Genomic DNA, 22,284 nt, shown 5'->3' with positions numbered 1-22,284 from the left:
TCCACAGGCAGGAAATGAAAAGAGCGTGGAGAACGACGGGCTGACGAATCGCGATGCTGAAGAGCAGAAATTATTGAAAAGAGGCCGGGTCCAAAAAGACATTGAGAAACATTTGAGCTCGGAGAGCTAATTATCGTAAGGATAATCGCATGCTTCCATAGCTGATGTTGGCTGGCTTGGGTTGCGCGTGTCGGTAAGTTGGACCAAGTGCTGCCGACCGCAATGTTGGGGCCGAACGAATGAAGGCGGAGATAAGACGCACATGGGCCACGCGATAACCGTTCAGGAAATCCACCGGCTGCTCCTTGATAATGCACCCCATTGCCAACCTGCGCGTACAGTATTCCAAAGATCAAGAACGGTCCACGAGCAATATGGAATGGTCTACATCAATCGCACTACTGTCACTAGTCTTTACCAATGATGCTTGTCATGGCGGCAGTGAGAGAACCCACAGCTGAAGTGCGGGCAGTCAACTGTTCGCTGTGGTCAGTCTGATGATTCGACGCTCTTCAATACGCGATAATAATATTAGTAATAGAGTCTTTATGCATCGACCATATAAATACATATGCGTAGCTCAGGGTCTCCTGAAGCAACATACTCTAAATCTATAAACTGATAATTCGGGGCAGTCGAGGTCATGTCTCCCTGCTGGACTCGTTCGTCCGTCCGTTCGTTCGTTCTTCCCATACATTCACAATTAACGCGCTTTACCTTCCAGGCCTCGGCATCTGGTGGAGATGTTTCGCGAACGGGGAAACGCGGAGCCTCGCTGAACGCAGACTGCAAAGGCCTGCGCCTAAACGGGCCATTGCAGCGCATGCTATGGCGTGTTGAAGAAGGGAATGACGAAACGAGTGTCTTCGACGTGAACGTCACAACGTCTACTCGGAGTAGTTCTGCTGCACTCAACGTCTACCCTGAGGGGGTCGACCACCCCGAGGAGGCCCTCTCGGTGGCCCTCTAGGAGGCCCTCTCGGTGGACCCTCATCGCCATCTGAACGTGTTGAGCCGATTCGTAGACCAGGTACACCCTTCAAGCCCATCATTGCCACGGTTCTCTTCTCTAGCATCGGCGGCTCTGGACATCCCATACTTTTCGCATAGCGGTTGGCCATCTCTACTAGACCTGGAGCTTGGAGTTGGAGCTTCTTCATGAAGGTCTTGTTGTAGCCGAGGAAAGCACGGTAGGCGTGCTCCTTGGAGATCACGGGCACCTTCTGCATCGCTTCGTCAATGGTCGCTTGGTGAGCTTGAGTGGAGGGAGATGATAGTGAAGCGATCGTTGCCTCGGACGGGTATGGTTTTATCGTCAGATCCTTGTTCGTGTGAAGGAAGAATGACTCGTTATTCGTGAGGATGACTACTGCACGACCATCTTTTCCGGCACGAGCAGTTCGCCCAACACGGTGCACATACTGGTCTTTGTCAGAAGGAAGTCCGACCTGGATGACCGACGAGACGTTGGGGAAGTCAATGCCTCGTCCGACGACATCTGAAGCAAAGAGAACGCCATTCTCGGTGTCTTTGAACTCGGTTGTAATGCGAGTACGAGCATTTTGTGACATCCGACTGTGCAACTCAAAGACTTTCGTGTGAGGCAGTGCTTCTTTGAACAAGTCATGAAGCAGACCGACACCATTCGCGGTCGTGCCAAACACGATGATTTTGGCCTTCTGAAGATCTTGCGCTTGCTCTTCTTTGATCACCGCAAGCAGTGCCGCATACATGTCCGGCACGTCATTCACCACAACTGAGAATTGTGGGACACGCTCGTGCGTCGGGACCTCATTGGGATCCACGGTAGAAAGCATGGTAAAGCCAGGCTTGAGAACGCACTTGGCAACGTCCATCACATCTTTGGTCATGGTAGCCGAAAAGCACATGCCCTGCCAGCCGGTGTTCTTGGGAGGAAGGCGAGTGAGGACACGCTTAACTGTAGGCGCGAAACCCTGGTCAAGCATACGATCGGCTTCATCTAGAATGACAGTCTGGAGGCCAGTCATCTTTATGCGTACCTCTTCCTCGTTCAGGATGTCGTCCAATCGCCCAGGTGTTGCAACCAAAATGGTCGGGTCTCCGTTGAGGAATCTCTTCAGATGAGCAGGACGGCTTGTTCCGCCAAACGCAGTGTGACACTCCAATTTTCGGGGCAGACACGCCGTGACCCCTTCCGCCTCTTTCGCAATTTGTTGCGCCAATTCTCGGGTGGGACAGATAACGAGAATTCCGACATTGCCTCGTCGCGGCATGTTACCGGCCAGGAGATTCTGGATAGCAGGCAGTAAGAATGCGACGGTCTTGCCGGTACCGGTCTTGGCCTGTACTATGCAATCCGCCGTACGTGATGGTAGCTCTGTTAGGACCTTCTGTTGGACAGGCGACATGTATCTGGAGAAAAGTCAATCGTGGTTTTCGACAAGTCCGGCTCATCAAGTAGAACCTACTGGAATCCCAGTTGGTTGAGACCCTTCAACAAATTGTCGTCCAGTTGACCTTGCATGTCAGAGAATGGTCTGGCTGCTGCATCGCCGGCTGCTGTTGCATACAAGGCCTTGACGTCCATCGGCAACGGAGCTTGAGACGACTGTTCGGTGATCTGCGAGCGTTTCGGCTGCTGTTCTGCGATTGTCGATTGATTACGATCTTGACCGCCTCCAGGTGCACCGCCTCTTCGAGGTCGGTTGAATTGGCGTCTGGGTGCAGGTGGCATTTTCGCAAAAGAAAGGCGCCTGTGACTCTCAGAACAAGTGAGACGCAATTGGTCGGTAAATCGTGATGTCGCAGCTTGAGAAAGTGGGCTCGTTACAAAAGATGTGATTTTGGTCGATCGCCGTAGCACGTTGGATAACATTGAAAAAGTTGAGAAAAAGTGAGATGCAATTCCGAGCGAAGATACTAGGCATACAACTCCTCGATCTGTGAGCCTTGGAATTTCATGTGAACGCTCATTGCGGCCTAGTCGTCATATCATTATTTGCTGAACTGCGCCCTCAAATTTCAGGGCACGATTTGGAGTTGATTCCGGCCCAAGGAGCCTCCGCCGCCGCGGGATTAGTCAGGTGAACCGTTTTCCGTAGGCATCACCAACCCCGAGCGTTTCTCGTGACATGCGCGACAAGAGAAAGCCTGTCTTCAGTCTATTCAATCGCCAAAGGTTCTCTTGGTACTCTACTTTCTACTCTCAGGATTGAAGGGGTCCCATGCATACTTGACGTGTACCAAATCATCGATGATCCGGCGAAGGTTGTTAGCTGAACTGCGCCCATGAAATGTAAACTGATCGACACAAGACCCCTCGAGAAATAGATTGTTCTTCGATTTCCGACTGCTGACGAAACAATCCTACCATCCAGGAACTTCCTTCACTCTGAGCCACATTCCCTAGCAGAGCCATTGTTAGTAAATGTTGTATAAGCAGTAGAGGTGAAGAACAACATCCGGCTTACCTTCTGTGCTTTGGTCGTGACCACTCCGGCGGGGGTGTATTGTCCACCTTCTTCACTCCTTGCAAGCTCGAATTGGAACTTCCCGACGAGCGTAGCACAGAGACACTTCAACTCGCTTGCAGCAAAATCTTGACCAATGCAGCTTCGTGGACCATGTAAGAACGTGATCTGGCTGTAATTGCTTGTTGCTCCACCTGTCTTGTTTGCCGTCCCGTCAGCGCTAATCCAGCGTTCCGGGAGGAACTCCTCGGCAGTCGGGCCCCAATGCTTCTTCGAGCGGTTGACCGCCCACGGCGACAAGACCACAAACGTGTCCTTGGGAATGTGGACGTCGTTGATTCGCGTATCTCTGACAGATATTCGACCAGTGACAGGTACTGTCGGATAGAGACGCAGAGTCTCTTGGCAGATGGCTGCAAGCAAGGGGAGATGATCAATATCTGCAGCAGTAATGGCACTGCTGCCAGTAGATGGGTCAGGTAATGTCGCACGAATCTCTGCGCGCAATCTAGTCTGGTACTCGGGATACTTGGAGAGAAGATAGAGAACCCAAGATAACGCAGATGATGTTGTCTCATGACCGGCAGCCAACATTGTCAGAGTCTGGTTCGCCAGGTCCTCGTCGGAAAAATCGTTGGATTTGATCAGAAGGGATAGAATGTCATCCATCGAGTCGGCGTATTTAGCATCCTTCTTGAAGGCTGCGCGACGATCACGGAGCAGCTCCGTAGCAAATTTGATGAGGTCGGATTGGATTGAGTTGATGCGTCGAGTAAGGTACCAGGGTATACGAGATATAATCCACTCTGGGATAATGACTGTGTGGAGCGGTCAATGTTCAGAGTCCGCCCGAGCCCACTGCTTGTTAAAGACCTACTGTTTGCGATAAACCAGGCTGCCTTTTCTGGGGCGGGTTCAACCAGCCAATTGTACTTCTGCACCAGCTCATCGTCGGGATTGCGAAGAGCACCAAAGTCGAAGCCAAAACCCGCAATGCTGTCCAAACGTTAAATAATCATCGTGGACAAATTTCAGAGCCGAACATACCCGATGATGTCTAGAGTAGCACGAGTCGCAAAGGCGCCGATCTCTACCTCAAATGACTTCTTGTCAGATTTCGCTGGCAGAACGATCGGCCCTTCTTTGATGAGTGTGGCATTCAGTTCACATCCCTTCCTCCAGAAAACAGGATAAAGGCTCTTGATATGATTAATCCGAAATGAAGGGAGAAGATCTAGGTATAGAGTCAGTGACAGGGGTCGTCCGAAACGTCAGAATACGGTACCTACGCTTTCGCTGAAATTTATGAATGTCTCCTTCAACCAGGATGAGACCGAGCTCTCCGATCACTTTACCCAGCACCCGGATCAACTCCGGGGGCTTCTCCCAATCGTACGTGTTGTCAGAAAGCACTGACTTGAGACTTTCGTGCGATGTTGCGATCACCTGGCTGACGTTGAATAGGGTTCTGTACCGGAGCAAGCCATCATTCGGTATCGCATTTATCCATTCCTTGAACGCATTGCCTGGCGGGGTCTGGAGCTCATTTAAGAACTCTCCGATGATGTAATTGGAGCCCTTGGGTCCGGGGAGATGTCGAAGAGGATGTAGAAAAAGCCTCTGGATGAAAACGTAGTATAGCCAGAAGAGAGGAAAGTTCAAGACGAAGCAGCAGACGGCGACCACGCTACGGCTCTGGAAAAGACGATCCGGAATGGTCAGGGCCAGCACGTACGTTTCGATGGCAGACAGCACCAAGGACACGAGTGCGAGCGGAGGAGACGACATGGTTCTCGTCAACGGCAGACCAGAGTCGGTGTCGGGCTACGGGTGCCAACTCTGATGTTGTGCGATATGTGGTATGGTGGGAACGGAAGGGTTATCGCACTTGTCATTGGCGGAGTCAGTCTCGTCTTTTATGTCGCTGCATGCTATAACGAAAGAATCAATGATGATGAGAGGAGGATCAATGGAAAATCAAACCACCACACTGAGCTCTGCGGCTCGTTTTCGCATTTTTAGGCACCTGTATACATACTGTACATGCATGTCAAATTCTGTGGCGTTTTCGAGCGTCCGGCATCCCAGTTTCCCCCAGTGTTTACAGCCGTGGAAGGTACCTAGGTACATATTATTATGACTGGATATTAACATCGTCGAGTGCAGCAGTGCTTGTCAGGTGGTGATTGTCCATACTATCGCATCTAGTAATGTCAACTGTACGCAACGCATGACGGTACGAGTGCACGAGGTGAACTCCGCTGCAGAAATCATAGCAGCCTGATGACACGAGCAGGTCCAATGTCTCGAGGCGCTGGTGGGGGTCAGCATACCCGTTCGTCTACCCTTTATTATACTTAACCCAAACATCTTAGCCACAATGCTCATTGATGTATTGTGTCAAGGTGTACTGTACGTCTGCCATCCTGGTGCACACACACACACACACACAAATCAATCCACACCTGGGCAGAGGAAACAGCTGGGAGTCCGCTGCTTCGGCGAGAAAGTGGATGACGTCACATAGACTGCAAATTGCACAGCACGACGGTATACTGTGCCCAGCAGGTGTAGTGTACCGACACTCGACTGTGGACAGGAAAGAATTGTTGCAGTATTAGAATCAAAGCCTCATTTGGCGCTCGGGGACATGCAACCTTCCTTCTCGCTGTCGTCTCCTCACAAGAAACGCTCGAGGTCTACATACTCGCGGAGATCTTGCGCGACCAATGGATCGGAAGCTGTCATCAATCGTGTTTCATTCAAAGCTACAGCAGCTCATCTAATAGGTGGTACCATCCTTCCTGATGCCGTGCTTCGGCTTATTACTCTTGACCGCACCATTACCATTAGTGTGCGGGTGGGAGTGGCCGTTGTGTGAATGTCCATGATGGTCGTGATCCATCTCGTCGCCCTCCTCCTCGGGCTCGTCCCAGTCTGGGAAGCCATCATCAAAGAGATCGGCTAGCTTCTTCTCCTTGGCCGCTTGCTCGGCCTTTTCCATCTTGTTGGGACCTCCGGGGCCCTTGAGCATCACATTCTGCCAACTCCTCCACTCCTCATCTGTGAGCAGACAAGCATCTAGGGTCGCCTCGATACCAGGGATATCTAGGTTTTCACCGATGAAGACAAGCTCCTGTCGGCGATCACCCCATTTGCCGCCTGCAGCGAGGTCGTGCTCGACAAGCTCGTCGATATCCTGGTTACCCGTCTCCCACTCGCTGCGGTCAATACAGACGAACCATGGACGACCTCCAGCGAGTGTCAGCATTGCGCCGGCCTGCGACCATTCGCCTGCGCGGCCGGGCCGGGTGGCAAGCCAGTACTCGCCCTTGGATCTGAAAAGGCGAGAGAACAAGGGGTGAGCGCGCTTGGCAGCAAGAATGACAGATGGGTCCGGGATCTCCAGGGGGTCCTCTTCAATCTCATCGGCGTCTTCCTCGTCTTCTTCTTCTTCATCAGATTCGTCAACGTCTTCCATTTCTTCGTCAGCGTCATCTTCATCCTCTCCATCTTCATCCTCCATTGGGTGTTGAAGGATGAATTTGTCATGCAGCAAAGCAAACAAGCGACGGGGATGGAAGGGCCGATGGCGGACGTAGACGAAGTTGCGAACGTTGTATCTTATCGATCTTGTCAGTCAAGTTGGCTTCATGGTGGATTTATTGGGACTCACTCTTCAGTCTCTGGCTTGGGTGTCACCATCTTCCTTCCGTTGACCTCTCGAATGGTCATGGCATGCAAGTCCTGCAACCAGCCATAGCCAGTCTGAGCAACGTCGAGGTTGAACATTCCAGTATTGACAATCTCTTGAACATTGATCTTGCCGTAGCTACTCTCGATGATCTTGGCGCGGTGGTTCAGCTTCCTGATCAAGTCGAGGATACTGTCCTTTGTCTTCTTGGAAACCATGTCAATCTTGTTCAGGACAATCACGTCAGCGAACTCGATCTGATCGACCATTAGATCCGATACAGTCCGCTCATCTTCCGCAACGACATCATCACGGCGGGAAGATAAAAGGTCTGTGGTCTCGAAGTCGTGGTACATGGTAAAGGCATCGATAACAGTGCAGGTGGTGTCCAGTTTGGCGAACTTCTCCAGTCCACCGGCTTCTTTGATTCTTTTCAGAGCGGCGAGGGTGCCCTCATCAAGCCCTTCTGGACCGTCGCCCAGCTCGCTAATTTGCTCGGCCAAACGTGCATCGAAGGTCTCGGCAACTTGTTCAGGTTCACTGATACCACTGCTCTCGACGATGATGTAGTCGAACTCAGCAAGCTCTGCCAGACGAACAAGTTCTTCGAGAAGATCGCCACGAAGTGTGCAGCAGATGCAACCGTTTTGAAGAGCGATGACTTTCTCCTCGGTCTTGGTGAGACGATGTGTGCTGCGGATGAGGTTGGCGTCGACATTGACTCTGCGAAGTTTATCAGCATTGAACGGACCTCTTTCGGCATGATGCTTTGCATACTCTCCAATGTCATTGACGATCACGGCAATCTTTAGGCCATGCTCGCTTCGAAGAATGTGCTGAAGTAGAGTGGTTTTACCACTTCCCTGTTCATCCAGCAAGATCAGTATCTCTGATTGGATCAGTCATCGTCGCAACCCACCAGAAAGCCAGACAACAAGGTGACAGGCAATGCCTTGACTGGCACCTTGGAGCCGGCCTTTGCGATGCCAGATTTGGACTTGTTTGAAGCCTTTGGTTTGGCCATAATGATCGTTCAATTTGGATATGCGAATAATTTTCGAAAGCATCTCAAACATCCAATATTCGATATCGACTTTTTGTGCGTCGACAAGTACATCATCCCGATAATCAAAAGCACCATGATGGCTCTGACTTTGATGGCCCGTCAGATATGATGTAGTGGTGTACAACAGGTGTGGTCGACAAAGACGGAAACCGGAAAGACTATCTCCCCCTTGGTCACATAATTTTCAGGGCAGAAAGGCAAGCCAATAAGGAGCAGACCACCGGTACAGCGACGGCAAGTCTTCGTGCAAATCTTCTCATCTTTCACGGTCAAAATCTTTCCTCCTCACGATATGGGAAGATCACTAATCTCACACGGAAGGAGTGCTCCGATGACTTATCCTCACGATCATGAATCAGGTAAGATCATATGTCTTCGGGTCATGTCAATTGCATCCGCAGGCGTCCAATTCTCACGACAAATCCCGGTCTTTCTGCCTCCGACATTGTGCGAGGATTATTCACCTCGCGGCATGTCGCAATAAAACCATCCAGGTGGAAGTCATGTCTGTATACGATGTGGTCGAAAGTCGGACTGGTCGAGCTAATATAGCCAATCAGAGACCTGCGATTACGCGGGCTGACCCGACTTTTTGGCTGGCATTGCATTGGTCGGCCGCTTCGACACGCTAAGTTTTCACTATGGCAGTTGCCGCAGCCATTGATTATGGGCATCGCTTTAATAAAATATGCATGTCTTTGAGGGGGGCACGTGAGTGCATTTCTTCGCGTCGATCGCGAAGAGAGAGAGGGAGTCTCCACAATGTTACTGTTACGGTCCAGTGAATTGAGAACGTACAGTACTCGATATCAGAACGAACACCACTAGTTCTTACCGCATAGCGTTCTTCAGTGTCACCCAGAAGCTTCCTCACGCTCGGGCATATGAATGGAATCCATTGAAGCCTGGCGCTGATAGATCTGCCCGCACTCTGGAAGTCGGCGGGGAAGAAGCTCATGCAAAGATTCGTAGCTACTGGTCGTGGAGTACCATATCGTTCTGCAGATACTCAGTACAAGGTGGATGAGGATCATCAAATGACAGTGGTAGCATTCCCAGATATATGCGCCGAAACTCCTTCACAGCATCGTGGATATAGTACAGTGCTCTTTCGAATATAACACAGATGGTGGAAGATGTCGTTCTAATGCTGTTGTCGATGGGCTCTGCAAGCTCGATTCTTCATTTCTTCTTCTTTGCTCCGCGTTTCGCCTCTACATTCGGTTGTTAGCTCTCTGCTTCATGTCACCTTTTACGACACTTCAACGATGTCCTACCAGCAGGTGCACTCAATTTCTTCGGCGCTCCCTTGCCTCTCGCCTTGAGCAATTGGATGTGTTCTAATCGATCCTCCTCCTTCTCATCGTAAAGCTCGAATCCGGGGTACAAATTCTTCAGATCCTTGAATGTCACGACCCGGCGGGGATAATATGATGCGAGAGCAGAACCGCGTAGCTTTTGGCGAAGGACCTTGTTGCCGAGACGTTCATTTTTGGGATTGAATACGGTGCCGAAGATTGCGCATCGGACCTTGGGCTGGGTTAGTGTTGCGCATACGCAGCGATTGAATCATCCCCGCGTACCTTGACAAGGTCCAAGACCCGTTTCGGCGAAACCAACGCCATGATGGATGCTGGAGTGATGTCCTATCGCGCAACGCATGTTCGATGTCCTGACGCTGGTCATGATGCGGGCTCGGGGATGCCCGGTTGAACTTCGGCACTACTTCCGGCTCACAGAACTCACTCGCTTTTCAGCGACGATTGCCAATCTCTGGACCTCATATCAATCAGATTTGCATCCAGAATCAACATACGCAGCTCATCTCCACAGTGCAGAAAACTTTCAATTGTAGTCACACCTGCAGTGCTGAGGAGAGCTCGCGGCTCAAGTCATCGCATTGCAAAATGTCGAAGCGCAATTTCGAAGGATCTCGTGGCGGCACCGCCTCGAAAAAGCATCAAGTACAACATCCACGCAACATAACCTCTTCGCCGGTGACAGGCCCGGTGGGCCCACAAGCTGTACCACTGCCATCAAAATTGCCCCAGCTTCCTATCATCTCTTCGGCATCCCTCAAAGATGCCCCGTTCCGTCATAGTTCAACTATACATGGCACGCGTGATGCACAGTCACAAAGCTACGATCAGCTCGAGTTTCTGGGCGATGCGTATTTAGAAGTATTCGCTACCCGGCTCATCTTTAATCAATATTCGCATCTTCCTGCTGGGCAGATGAGCCAGTTGCGCGAGCAGCTGGTCAAGAACGAAACGCTTGCTGGGTACAGTATGGCATACGGTTTTGACACAAAAGTCAACATCGCCGATGCCGAGCGTGAGAGAATGAAGGAAGGGTCCCGTGACCGTGGCAATAAAGGGTTTAATAAAATCCTGGGCGATGTTTGGGAGGCGTACATTGCGGCGGTCGTGCTGGATGATCCCAAGAATGGTGAGAAAATGGCAGAAAAATGGATGTGCGAGCTCTGGCTACCCAAAGTGCTCGCAACTGTCAAGGTGAGTCACAGTAACCACAAAGTCATCACCAAGGAAGACAGCAGCCTTCAGCCGGCGACATCTCCAATGAATGATCCACGCCATGTGTATGATTCAACGGCAAAGGCTCAGTTACAAAAGCGCATCGCTTCCAATGAGACGCGGCTCGATTATGAACCATACAAGGCCCCAATAGAACTCAAAGGCACTCAGATTGGCCAGAGTCGACACTTCATCGCCCTCTACTACACCGGTTTCGGGTACCAGCGTGAACTTCTCGGAAAGGGTGAAGGCAAGAATAAAGTGGAAGCGGGTAATTGGGCTGCGTTAGAAGCAATGTATGGAGACAAGAAGTCGCTGGTGGATCGGTGTGAGTCTAAGCTAAAGGAAGCGAAAGAAGCGAGACGGCGACGTATTGAGCAAGAGAATGCAGCGGCGACTTAGGACTCTGGCACTCTGTGTGGACCAAAGGCTCTCACATATCAGCTTGTTCATTATCCAAATGTCGATCAAAATGATTCATGTTCAAAAGAATGCAGGCCAGCATGGAAAAGCCTCGACGATGTGATTCACAGCCACACTGTGCAGAATTGCTGGTCTTTCCGCACACTCTCGAGCAATGTGTTGGCAACATTTATAAAGTTAATTATGAGATTTACTTCCGAGAAGCACGTCGCTTGGACTTCACCATCTGCGAGACTTTACGGCACAATAGGGACCTCTCAATCGCGTGAATGTTCACCACGCGTCTCGTTAAAACGCGCACATCAAATAACCCCAACATGAACCCTAACGAGGGTCTACTCCAGCTGCCCTTGCGTCCTCCAGTCTCTTTGTTCACACAATACTTTCGATAAGAACAACCTTGAAACGGCGTGGTCCGCACACCTTAAACGCTTCCAAAATTGCCCGCTCGACAATCCATTCGCAAAGCTTGCCCAGACTTTGGCCGAGGTCAACGATGATATCGTGGCGAGAATATTCGCTATCGCCCACCGCTCAGCTGCCGTGATCTGTAATCATGATTGAATGGCCCGTGAGGTATGTACAATTGAACGCCCGATCTGACTATTCAAACGGCATTACGGTATATCGCCGTGCTTGAGAATCTGTGATACGCCATTCCAAGACATGTATGGTTCCTCACCACCTTGGAAAGATATCACTAGCTTGTCGGAGATCCATTGATGCTTACCCGAACAGGAATGTCCATGCGGTTGTGCTAACAACATGAAACTGTAATATTCCTGCATGTCATGCGGCCTCACGATGTTCTCCCCGGTGCAGGATCTCTCATCGTTGAATGCAGCGATGTGACTACGACGGACTATCCGTATGGAAGAAGAACATATGTCTGCACAGAGAGAGAGGAGGTCCTCTTAAAATCATAGTATCCCGCGAGGGTCGAGAAGTCCATGAAAAATCATCAAATTTCTGGTATAGCCGCCGAAACCAGACACACGCCATGGTAGAAAGAACATCGTGAGATCTCGGGAGAGGATTCGCGGGAGTTTGGAATTTGGAGGAGACGCGCGAGAAAGAGACACCACTAGCGTGCCTCGGCGCGGGAGATGCGGGCAAGCTTGCCATCAAACAGACACACACGCCTGTAGGGAAGATCGCAGAGGGGCGATTTGTACAATGTTTATCGATAGGTCTCGCATGGAAACGACCCCTCAGCCCGCCAAATGAATACACTCGTTAATCGCTGCGTGAGGTCGCGCATCCTTTCTTCTTCACGTCCTCTCTATTCCTCGTATCGAACTTTTGCAAAAATGGCCGCAACAAACGCCCAGGATGCTCTTTCGGCTGTATGTATCGTTCAAGTCCTGCGATGCTCGAGGAAGCACGAGGCTAACATTAGCCATAGTTGAAAGACCGAAGCCTCTTCATCGAAGAAGCCTACATCAACGGCAAATGGGACAAGAAGGCGAAGACCTTTGATGTGTTTGGTAAATCGATCCCTTTACCGATAACATTTCAATGCAATCACTCACATCTTGCTTATAGAGCCGTCCACTGCCACTGTCCTTGGCAAGGTCGCCAACTGTGAAGTCCAGGACTTCCACGACGCCATTGCCGCCGCCGATGTCGCTCAGCGAGACTTCGAGGAGAACACTACCGCCGCACAACGAGGAGCCATTCTACGAAAATGGAACGACTTGATCCTTGCTAACCTCGACGACCGTGAGTAAACTGCACATCAGAAGAGCGGTACCAGAACGGACATATCTGACAGGCTTTCCATAGTGGGCACGATTCTTTCTCTGGAGAACGGCAAGACCATTGCAGAGGCCAAGGGAGAGGTCACATATGCTGCCTCCTTCATCGCATGGTTTGCGGAGGAAGCCACCCGAAGCTACGGTTACACCATTCCCTCATCAACTCCCCACACCAACGTCTACACCACCAAGGAGGCCGTTGGTGTTTGCGGAATCATCACACCATGGAACTTTCCCGCTGCCATGATCACTCGCAAGGTCGCTCCCGCCATCGCGGCTGGCTGCTCTGTTGTCATCAAGCCCCCGAGTGAGACTCCCTACTCAGCGCTCGCGCTTGCGAAGCTCGGTGAGCTGGCCGGTATTCCTGCCGGTTTGGTGAACGTTCTCCCTACTCGCGATCGCCAGGCCGCAACCGAGCTCGCTACTCACCCTACCGTGCGCAAGATCAGCTTCACCGGATCGACTGGTGTCGGAAAGATGTTGGCTAAGCTTGCCGCTGGTACATTGAAGAAGGTTTCGCTCGAACTTGGAGGTAACGCTCCGTTCATCGTTTTTGACGACGCCGACCTCGACCTCGTCATTGAGGGTGTCATGATCTCTAAATTCCGCTGCTCCGGACAAACCTGCGTGTGGTAAGTGCTCACAATCATGATATGTAAGATTTCGACAGGTTTGCTGACAGTGTACCACAGCGCGAACCGTCTCCTTGTACAAAAGGGCATTGCTCCCGAATTCAACCGCCGTCTTGTCGAAGCTGTCTCAAAGCTGAAGATGGGATTTGGACTCGACTCCGCTACGACCCAAGGACCCCTGGTCAACAAGTCTGCTGTCGACAAGGTCAACCAACACATCGAGGACGCCGTCAGCAAGGGTGCTAAGATTGAGTTTGGAGGCAAGAACGACGAGAACCAGAAGGGTTTCTTTGCCATTCCCACCGTTCTCTCCGGTGTCACACCTCAAATGTTGGTCGCCAACGACGAGACTTTCGGCCCGCTCGCACCCATCTTCGAGTTCGAGACGGAAGAGGATGCTCTCAAGCTCGCCAACGACACCGAGTTCGGTCTGGCTGGTTACTTCTTCAGCCGGAACGTCGGTCGATGCCTGCGCGTTGCACGGAAACTGCAGGTGGGAATGGTCGGTGTCAATACTGGCAAGATTTCTGCTGCAGAGGCTCCGTTTGGTGGTGTCAAGGAGAGTGGATACGGTCGTGAGGGCAGTCTTTTCGGTATTGAGGAATACCAGGTCATCAAGAGTGTGACCGTCGGCAACCTCAACAAATAGATTATTGCATATTTTCTCTGATTTACGGCGGACAAACAGAGTGAAATCATCTAATGCGACCAATTCCACACTTCGTACGAGCAAGCCTAGAATCGGGCTCGCATTTGCAGGAGGTACGTTTGAATGACTATTACGAGCAAAAGGTGGTGGTGTCGGTACTGCGTCGGGCACCCAGTCATGGCAATAGCCTCTCATGCCTGAGGCATGAACGTCTCCCACTCCGCGGGGCATAGTGGCGCTCTATCGATAAAGGCCGCGTTTCTAGTGTAAATTCGTCATACTGTCTTCGTCAGAAATAATCCTGCGCACGTGAAGCGACTCATATCGCCCGCACAAGCGGATCACCACCACAATAACAATACATCTCAAATCGATTGCATCGATCAGCCAAAATGGTTCTCGCCAAGAGCAAGAATGCCGTCGGGCTGGGCAACAGCCTGATGAATGACCGTTTCGGCAAAGGCAAGAACAGTGACATGCACCGAGGGAGCGCACAACCAGGAGCGATCAAGCGACGAGACCAAGAAGGAAATGAGTACATCACCAACGCAAAACAAGATGCGGACTGGGTCAAAATGCGAAGTATCACAGAACAAGGTGCCCTGGACGAGTTCCTCAGCACTGCGGAATTGGCAGGAACGGACTTTACCGCGGAGAAGATGAACAACGTCAAGATCATTCATACCGATCAGAAGAACCCATATCTGTTATCAGCAGCAGAGGAGAGAGGGGTCGTGAAAAAGCAGAACGCAAAGAGGGCACGCCTGACCGTACCGAGACGACCCGCATGGGACAAAGACACCACCCCGAGAGAATTAGACGAGAGGGAGCGACAAAGTCTGTTAGACTGGCGGAGAGGACTCGCTGAGCTCCAAGAGGTGGATGACTTGCTTATGACCCCATTCGAGCGCAATCTCGAGGTTTGGCGACAGCTTTGGCGTGTCATTGAGCGATCTGATCTAGTGGTACAAATCGTCGACGCAAGAAATCCTCTGCTATATCGCTGCGAGGATTTGGAGAAGTATGTGAAGGAGGTCGATGGTGGGAAGAAGAGGAATTTGTTGCTTGTCAACAAGGCGGATATGATGACGCTGAAACAGCGACAGAAATGGGCCGAGTTTTTCAATGAAAAAGGGATTGCGTTCAGATTCTTCTCGGCTGAGTTGGCCAAAGAAATGAACGAGGCGCGTGAGGATTTTGACGACGAGGAGGATGGCGAGCGGGGAAGACAACTGAACGGCGAACATGCACATGCCGAGGATGACGACGAAGGCGACGAGGAGGAGGAAGACGACGAGAGCGACGAAGACGACGGACAGCTCGATGAGGATGACGTCGAAGAAGAGATCGATTTGAACGAAGCCACTTCGAAAAGATTAAGCAAGTCAACAGCTCGAGACGACACGGACGATGATTGGGAGGCAGATGAAGAGGGTGACGAGAATGCTGCTCAAGACCAAGCACAACCGCCCTCAGCACCACCAGTCCTTTCGGTCGAAGAACAGACCAGGATCCTTACCACTGAGGATCTCGAAGCTCTGTTCTTGGAGCACTCGCCCTCAACACCAAAATCAAAAGATCCGGATGCGCCAAAGAGAAAGACGCAAATCGGTCTTGTCGGATACCCCAATGTCGGTAAATCATCCACCATCAACGCTTTACTTGGTGCCAAGAAGGTCAGTGTCTCTGCTACGCCAGGTAAAACAAAGCACTTTCAAACGATTCACCTTTCACCGCGAGTCGTGCTTTGCGATTGTCCCGGTCTTGTGTTTCCCAACTTCGCCACCACCAAAGCAGAGTTGGTCTGCGCTGGTGTTCTGCCTATCGACCAGTTACGAGAGCACACCGGGCCCGCTGCACTCGTCGCACAGCGCATTCCAAAGCCTTTCCTGGAAGCCCTTTACGGCATGAAGATTCTCATCCGGCCAATCGAAGAAGGTGGCACGGGTTCTGCGACCGGTTCAGAGGTACTTCGGGCATATGCGAAAGCCCGTGGCTTCTTCACACAAGGTCTCGGCCAGCCGGACGAGAGCCGAGCTGCACGATATGTGCTCAAGGATTACGTCAAGGGAAAACTTCTCTTCTGTCACCCACCACCAATTGAACCATCCATTGAGCCGAAAGAATTCAACCGCGAGCTCTACGACGTGGCACATCTCCCACCGAAGCGACAAGCTCAGATAGCAGCCGCTGCTGCAGCCGCAGGTATTCCCGCGGATGACATTTCTCTTCTCTCAGGAAATCTCGACTTTCTGTCGCTAGGTGGCACTTCGGGACGCAAGGGTGCTGATATGGACAAAGCTTTTTTCGCGCCCGGCCAAGGACGGGGAACAGTCAATCAGCCATTCCACTACAAGTACTCGGAGCAAGGCGTCGTCGCGGCGGGAGCAGGTGGTAAGCCGCTTTCTGGCAGAAAGCTGAAGACTATGACGGCGTTGGAGCGGGATATTGACCCTGCGGAAGTGGCGAATAAGAACAGGAAGAAGCACTTCAAGGGCAACAAGAGAGCTCTGAAGCAGGTGCGGGAGAAAGTTGGTGGTGTTGCTTATGATGACTGAAGAGCGCAGAATTTTAGTATTGCTGATGGTAACGTTCCTCAATCTATCAATTCGAGGAGTCAACTAGACGAGCTTTAACATCCCGGCCGTGAGGTCGTCTTTGACCGTGTCCTGGTTGACTTGGCACATGAGATCTGCCAAGAATTCTCTAAGTTAGCAAGTTTCATTTGACTTTCGGTCCTCGAAGCGGATGATTTCAAGCAGGCAAACTTACAAGTTGAGCCTACGATACTCCATCCACTCTCTCCTTGTGGTCGAAGAACGTATGTTTCTGTTGAGCCCTTGAACCACGCCACGCTGTCCCCCAATTGCGCATACTCAGGTATTAAGCAAGTCAACCCTTGTGTTGTCATGGCCGCCCTCCTTCCAATAGCCATGCGACGGAAATGGCCCAGACCTTTGGGTTCACTCAGAGATACGTCTTCGTTGACCATCAACTCAGTGACACCTGAGTCATCTTCGATCCCGAGTAGAGTATCTCGAACACGCTGGAACGTCGGATCGTCCTTCAACGCGCGGTCTTTCATCGGCGTATAGCGGCTCTCCCTCGCCTCTGGACCACGCGCCGAAGTATCCCATTGCGGATTCAGACAGAGACTCTTCTTGAAGACATCTTCATCGTAGCAGGAATTGATGAACAAGATTGATCGCCAATCCACGCCGGTGAGATCGGTCTCATCGAGCAGCTCTCTCCTCCGATCATGAGAGAAGGTCCACCACGTATCAATGAGATTGCGAAGTGTGCTATGGTCGGCGTTGTTGTGTTGCACGTATGCTGTGTCTATGCGATCTATTTCATCCAGGACCACGCCATGAACGGCCAGTGAGCGGGAGGTGGCGAAATGCTCGATGATGGGTACGCCTGCTCGGAAATCATGCTTTCGAAGACTGCATTGGGGGCTCAAGAATGGCCAGATTGGGTGCGCGATCCAGGGTTGGTTGAAGTCGGGGATCCATGATGGCCTGTCGAGAGGCATCTCTTCGTTCTGGCACGCAGCTAAGAAATTCAAATCCGAAGAGAACAGTGGAAGGAGGACTGCTACATATGCTTCGAATTTATCAATCCGATAGTCGGCCTTCGTGGGTATCTCGTCCGGATTGGTCATGGGGAGCATAGCATACACTTTATCCCTGGCGTCGGTGGCGAGACAGTCTCTGGTATGACAGGCTAGATCTGTAAATGCAATATATTTCTGACCTCGCGCTGTCGCGGCTCGCACTTCGTCAAGCGCCATTGCGTTTTGGAAACAAGATACGGTCGGCGAATGTGCCAACGCTTTACCTGCCTGTGCACTTTCTATAGCAAGATCGTCAGAGAAAAAGCTTAGCGTACTCGCCGTCCTCATCAACTCTTCCCAAGTGCACTGCTGACTTCCGCAATTAATCATCACAGCGGATGGCAATGCAATCTCTTGTCGTACCCATACCCGTGAAAACCAGGGACGGTTAAACAGGGACAACAGTGCCTGGAAATTCTCGCGCTTCTCTTCATTCGAGGAGGCTTCCCATTTGTCTGGCAGGCGGATATCGGGCATACCAGGTCCCGCTGGGCGATGTGTCTGACCAGGCTTTCTGATGTACTTCCATGAGAGGATATCCTCATAGCTCGTGGGTCGGTACGCAACATGATGCACGAGACGCATCGCTTTCGTTGTGGTGTCATCTTCGTCGCCCAGCCACACGTGGACCAGCTCCGCGCTGCGATACAAGCGAGTCATAAGAGAGACTTGATGGCTGCGCTCGTCAAGGTCTTGCTGGTTGACACATATAGCATCAATCCACCAAAAGGTCTCGCTTGAATTTGATGACTCTGAGAAGAAGTCTTTCTTGATCAGATTACTCTGCAGCTTGCGCAAACATGTCATTGCCCTGTGGAGTTGCGCCGTCACTGGTAAATGCGCGCCGTTTATATAGATGCGTTTAGTTTGTGCTGGCTCGCCCCAGGTGTAAGATAGAGGAGTGAATTCATGCTCGGGCTTGCGCGGGCTGTGTCCCTCTTGTATATCGTCCAGGTTAATTGAGACCAAACGACATTCGATCGGGTCATCCTCGCGTACGCTTTTCTTCAAAGCAAGTATGCGTACGAGTGGCCGATCCTTGTCAAGCTGCGTGTATACAAAAGATGTGGTGGAATGTACGTCGAGCAAGGGCACTGATGGAGCTTCATCGTCCGCCGGAGCAACCTCATCAGAAGGCGCGCTTGACCTCGTATCCACCACCGGAGGCGCACCCGAAGCGTCTGAAGGTCCCGGAGGCTTGATCTGCCTTGTTACGAGGGTCTGAATATCAAGAGTGGCCAGATCGAAAGCGACGGATTGTAATTTCGTACTCAGAGTGCTAACGAGCTCTGTAAGACCTTCGACTTGCGCCTCGAGCTGCAAGACGCGCTGGGCGAGCGCGCTCTGCTCGCCCGAAGCTTCCGTGTTTTCGAGAGGCATTACTTATTTTCGGCTATCGATGCATACTTATGGTGCCCGTCGTGATGATATATAGATGCCGCGAGACCCTGCCGCCAACAGACGCCGAAGTTAAACTCAAAGGTCCAGAAAGCCGCGCTTCCGTCCCGCGGGGGAGATCAACCACCTGCATGGATTTGATCATGCTTACTCGTGTGGCAGTGGTCACCTCATCATTTCCCAAATCGCCCATAAAAGCCTCCCTCCGGGGCTGTCCCTCTGGGGCTGTCATCACTCAAGCCACGCACATATCACGGTGCTCCACCACTCTTCAAAGCCTTCACTTGACGAATGTTGATTGCAAGGATCTACATCTCGACCACGAGTCCAATCATGACCCATGGGCTTGGGCGGATGCTTGCAGCTACATCAATGCAACACCCAGATTCGCGACCTTCATGGTGAGGTTCAGCCCAGAGGTATGCAGAAGATATATCAAGTGTCGATGTAGATAAGCTCCTACAAGTGCAAAGGGCTCTGTTCTCATGAATCAAACGGCTCAAGAGGCAAAACCCACTGCTCAAGCGAAAGCAGCCATCGAGCGCACGCCTTCATACCTCGAAGAAGTGGCGTAAAAAGTGCGGGAGATTTTCAGCATCAAAACTGCGAACGAATGTCCCAGGGGTCCAGCTGGAATGAAAATCGGAATTCGGTAGCACGTTGAATTGCTCAGTAACGTCCAGTGTATGGCCTTTTACAATGCTCGTGAATAGCTGCGATATACATTCATAGCAGTTGGAAGCGTGATATCAGGCCGGGTAAATGCCAACCTTCAGTGACGTGGGTAGAATGCAGACCTTGATTACGATTCCTCTTGTCGCGGTTTAATACTGACTAATGATTGCATTAAGCAACAAATCAAGCGAGCCAGGCTCTATAATGAACACGGGTAGCGTGTGGCTTCTCGAAGATGCAACGAAGAGTCCGGCTAAAAGATAGGAAGTACCTCAACCTGCGCGCGGTATATATATTCTACTAGCTCAGCGGCACATTCATAACGTAGGGAAGGCCCATCTAGACAGCGCTTTAGCAATGTCCAAAGGTACAGACATCTCTATCCGACGAATTTTATAGTGGGCATTGACAGATGACTCTTCATTTAAGCACGGCACACCAGCCATTATGCTGGACGTCTTGGTCTTTTTGAGGCGCAGATTGTCCGATTTTGATCATGATCACAATCGATTAGTAGCCTGGGCACAATCTGTAGGTCACATCATCGTGATCAAACCCATTGGTCAAAGTTATAGAAGTACAGCACCAACGATATAACGAGCAGTCTTATACTACTTATTTGTACAAGTACACAGTACTGCAGACGAGTTGATAGTGCTGTGTCAACGCAGCTGGCTCAGTGCGGTGACGATGAAGCTTGACAAAAATTCGAGCAGGCTGTGTTCGGTAAGCTCATTGCAGAAGTGCAATGCATGCATCAAAATTCAGAGAAGTCAAGCAACATCTCTACCCAGCCATTACTCATAGCATGCTTGCCCGTGGCCGAGCCTTCAATCCTCGAAAAGTCGGGATTGTCTTCATGATGATGATGAGGTATGCTCCATTTGAACAATTCCACCGAAGCAGGGCCATGGCATCTCGAAATCCTGCCTTGTCGCGCAGTTTCTCTCCAATTCGAGGCAAGCTCCCAGTCGTCCATCTGGAACAGTAGGGACTTTGTCAGCAACTTATGAGATGATATTACTGATGCTATAATTTCGAGATGTGGATCTTCTAGCGTAAGGCTCTCAAGTAAGACATCTTTCGAGACCTGCAAAACGCAAGATTGGAATGGAAATATGTTACTGTATGTAAGCTGCTTGAGGGCTGTCGCACCCGCTAGTGGCATAGTGAGGTGTTTCTTGAGTTCAGCCGGCACGGTGTATGGCAATTGTAGACACTCAAGTGCTCCTATGGTCAATAAAAAGTAACAGAAGATCGACCAAATCGGTTTCCGCCGGTCTTCCGAAGAGACGTTTTCACCAGAAACTTCATCATGCGCAAAATCCACGACTGCATTTCGCTTGAGCACCGGGACTGAGAAGCTGAACTTCTCGATCTTGGTTTGACCGTCAAGCCCCTCCAATTTACACTTGAACATGCCAATAGAGTCATTATGCGTCCACAGAAAACCACGATGAGCGATCGGCATATCGATACACAGATGGCGCATTGTCTGCACGTCCACAAGCAGACAAGTTTTCAGTTCACTAAATAAATGTCTATACTGTCAGATTTCAAATAAAGCATCGCTGCAATCCTCGGTCTGTACGCAGACTTATTGGATCTCTCGCGCCACCTTTCCCATTCGTTGAACATGTCATTGAACGTCAGATACCTCACGTTTGTTACGGGTTTAACAGGCTCTTCGAGTGCTGGCACAATGCTGGCCGGCATGGTAAATGGTACTTCTAAACAGACCAACCCCGCCCAGATATTTCGCAATCCCGTGCTGATCGACTTTGCGAGAAGAAGCTCGAGCGATCCTTCAGACGTTCTGCCAAACCTTGGAACATGGTCTCTTCGAGAAAGATGGGGTAGCGAAGGTCTCGAGAGGAATTTGAGTCGTTCCCAAAGCGATACAGATAGACCACATGTAGCGCACTGGCGTGGGCTGACTTCCTAGGAGGCCAAACTCATCCGAAGAACGCACCTGTCTACATGTCCTGTAAATGTAATTGATGTGTTTCCACTTGTGCTCCTTGTGGTATTCGCTGGCAATACAGCCTCTGGAGAGACGCCGAGTGGCGAACAAACTCCTCTGAGCCCATTTTTGTTGACATCGATATTGTAGATGGTGGAACAGGCTATCGTGAGTATCGCCCGGCGTTGTTGAGCGGCATATATAAAACCTGGGAACAACGCCTCGGACTCGGAACATGCCGAAACGAAGAGAGCTTCATTTCCGCAGATGAGTGGGCGCAGGAAGTAGCTTGCATTTCGGTATAGGTGGCCGACGATCCTAGTGCTTGCTTGAAATTTCCACTTTAAGTGAAAGGAACAGCCTCAAAGCCGCAATGTCGAAAAGAAATGGGTGACAGCAACCGAAGCAATCATTGTTGATTGTGA

General features: G+C 51.0%; 9 protein-coding genes across 9 annotated transcripts; 3 read left to right on the top strand and 6 right to left on the bottom strand.

Annotated features, from left to right (window-relative positions):
* Positions 1 to 911: 911 nt before the first annotated feature.
* Positions 912 to 2,569, bottom strand: K489DRAFT_319828 (DEAD-domain-containing protein; the record flags this gene model as incomplete). Its single annotated transcript, XM_033601411.1, has 2 exons — positions 912 to 2,394; positions 2,451 to 2,569. The coding sequence occupies 2 exons, from the start codon at positions 2,567 to 2,569 to the stop codon at positions 912 to 914; spliced, it is 1,602 nt and encodes a 533-aa protein (XP_033460089.1).
* Positions 2,570 to 3,102: 533 nt separating this feature from the next.
* Positions 3,103 to 5,334, bottom strand: K489DRAFT_223870 (cytochrome P450). The gene is made up of 5 exons (XM_033599752.1): positions 4,742 to 5,334; positions 4,500 to 4,686; positions 4,330 to 4,448; positions 3,453 to 4,258; positions 3,103 to 3,387 (listed from the first exon to the last, which is right to left on the bottom strand). Exons 1-5 carry the CDS (start codon positions 5,238 to 5,240, stop codon positions 3,349 to 3,351), a joined length of 1,650 nt encoding a protein of 549 aa, XP_033460088.1. The 5' UTR covers positions 5,241 to 5,334; the 3' UTR covers positions 3,103 to 3,348.
* Positions 5,335 to 6,234: 900 nt separating this feature from the next.
* K489DRAFT_319337 (cobW-domain-containing protein) lies at positions 6,235 to 8,170 on the bottom strand (the record flags this gene model as incomplete). Its single annotated transcript, XM_033601378.1, has 4 exons — positions 6,235 to 7,075; positions 7,129 to 7,869; positions 7,924 to 8,009; positions 8,066 to 8,170. The coding sequence occupies 4 exons, from the start codon at positions 8,168 to 8,170 to the stop codon at positions 6,235 to 6,237; spliced, it is 1,773 nt and encodes a 590-aa protein (XP_033460087.1).
* An 858-nt stretch (positions 8,171 to 9,028) lies between these two features.
* K489DRAFT_380440 (uncharacterized protein) lies at positions 9,029 to 9,864 on the bottom strand. The gene is made up of 3 exons (XM_033604880.1): positions 9,796 to 9,864; positions 9,490 to 9,742; positions 9,029 to 9,426 (listed from the first exon to the last, which is right to left on the bottom strand). Exons 1-3 carry the CDS (start codon positions 9,835 to 9,837, stop codon positions 9,395 to 9,397), a joined length of 327 nt encoding a protein of 108 aa, XP_033460086.1. The 5' UTR covers positions 9,838 to 9,864; the 3' UTR covers positions 9,029 to 9,394.
* A 148-nt stretch (positions 9,865 to 10,012) lies between these two features.
* K489DRAFT_380439 (uncharacterized protein) lies at positions 10,013 to 11,364 on the top strand. The gene has a single exon (XM_033604879.1). It carries the CDS (start codon positions 10,120 to 10,122, stop codon positions 11,146 to 11,148), a length of 1,029 nt encoding a protein of 342 aa, XP_033460085.1. The 5' UTR covers positions 10,013 to 10,119; the 3' UTR covers positions 11,149 to 11,364.
* Positions 11,365 to 12,479: 1,115 nt separating this feature from the next.
* On the top strand, positions 12,480 to 14,207 carry K489DRAFT_388859 (aldehyde dehydrogenase; the record flags this gene model as incomplete). The annotated part of the gene is made up of 5 exons (XM_033606451.1): positions 12,480 to 12,515; positions 12,575 to 12,656; positions 12,715 to 12,891; positions 12,955 to 13,558; positions 13,619 to 14,207. 5 exons carry the CDS (start codon positions 12,480 to 12,482, stop codon positions 14,205 to 14,207), a joined length of 1,488 nt encoding a protein of 495 aa, XP_033460084.1.
* A 392-nt stretch (positions 14,208 to 14,599) lies between these two features.
* On the top strand, positions 14,600 to 16,765 carry K489DRAFT_319031 (P-loop containing nucleoside triphosphate hydrolase protein; the record flags this gene model as incomplete). Its single annotated transcript, XM_033601367.1, has 2 exons — positions 14,600 to 15,541; positions 15,650 to 16,765. The coding sequence occupies 2 exons, from the start codon at positions 14,600 to 14,602 to the stop codon at positions 16,763 to 16,765; spliced, it is 2,058 nt and encodes a 685-aa protein (XP_033460083.1).
* A 206-nt stretch (positions 16,766 to 16,971) lies between these two features.
* On the bottom strand, positions 16,972 to 18,729 carry K489DRAFT_305603 (uncharacterized protein; the record flags this gene model as incomplete). Its single annotated transcript, XM_033600542.1, has 2 exons — positions 16,972 to 18,176; positions 18,303 to 18,729. Coding segments are annotated over 2 exons (1,632 nt in total), but the record flags the coding sequence as incomplete, so codon positions are not given.
* Positions 18,730 to 20,232: 1,503 nt separating this feature from the next.
* K489DRAFT_424947 (uncharacterized protein) lies at positions 20,233 to 21,545 on the bottom strand. The gene has a single exon (XM_033608275.1). The coding sequence runs from the start codon at positions 21,386 to 21,388 to the stop codon at positions 20,654 to 20,656; it is 735 nt and encodes a 244-aa protein (XP_033460081.1). The 5' UTR covers positions 21,389 to 21,545; the 3' UTR covers positions 20,233 to 20,653.
* Between the last annotated feature and the right edge of the window lie 739 nt (positions 21,546 to 22,284).

The sequence above is a fragment of the Dissoconium aciculare genome, assembly GCF_010015565.1.
Source record: "Dissoconium aciculare CBS 342.82 unplaced genomic scaffold K489scaffold_6, whole genome shotgun sequence".
In the NCBI taxonomy this organism is placed as follows: domain Eukaryota; kingdom Fungi; phylum Ascomycota; class Dothideomycetes; order Mycosphaerellales; family Dissoconiaceae; genus Dissoconium; species Dissoconium aciculare.
Note: the sequence above shows the minus strand (reverse complement) of the source record. Positions and strands in the feature narration are given on the sequence as shown.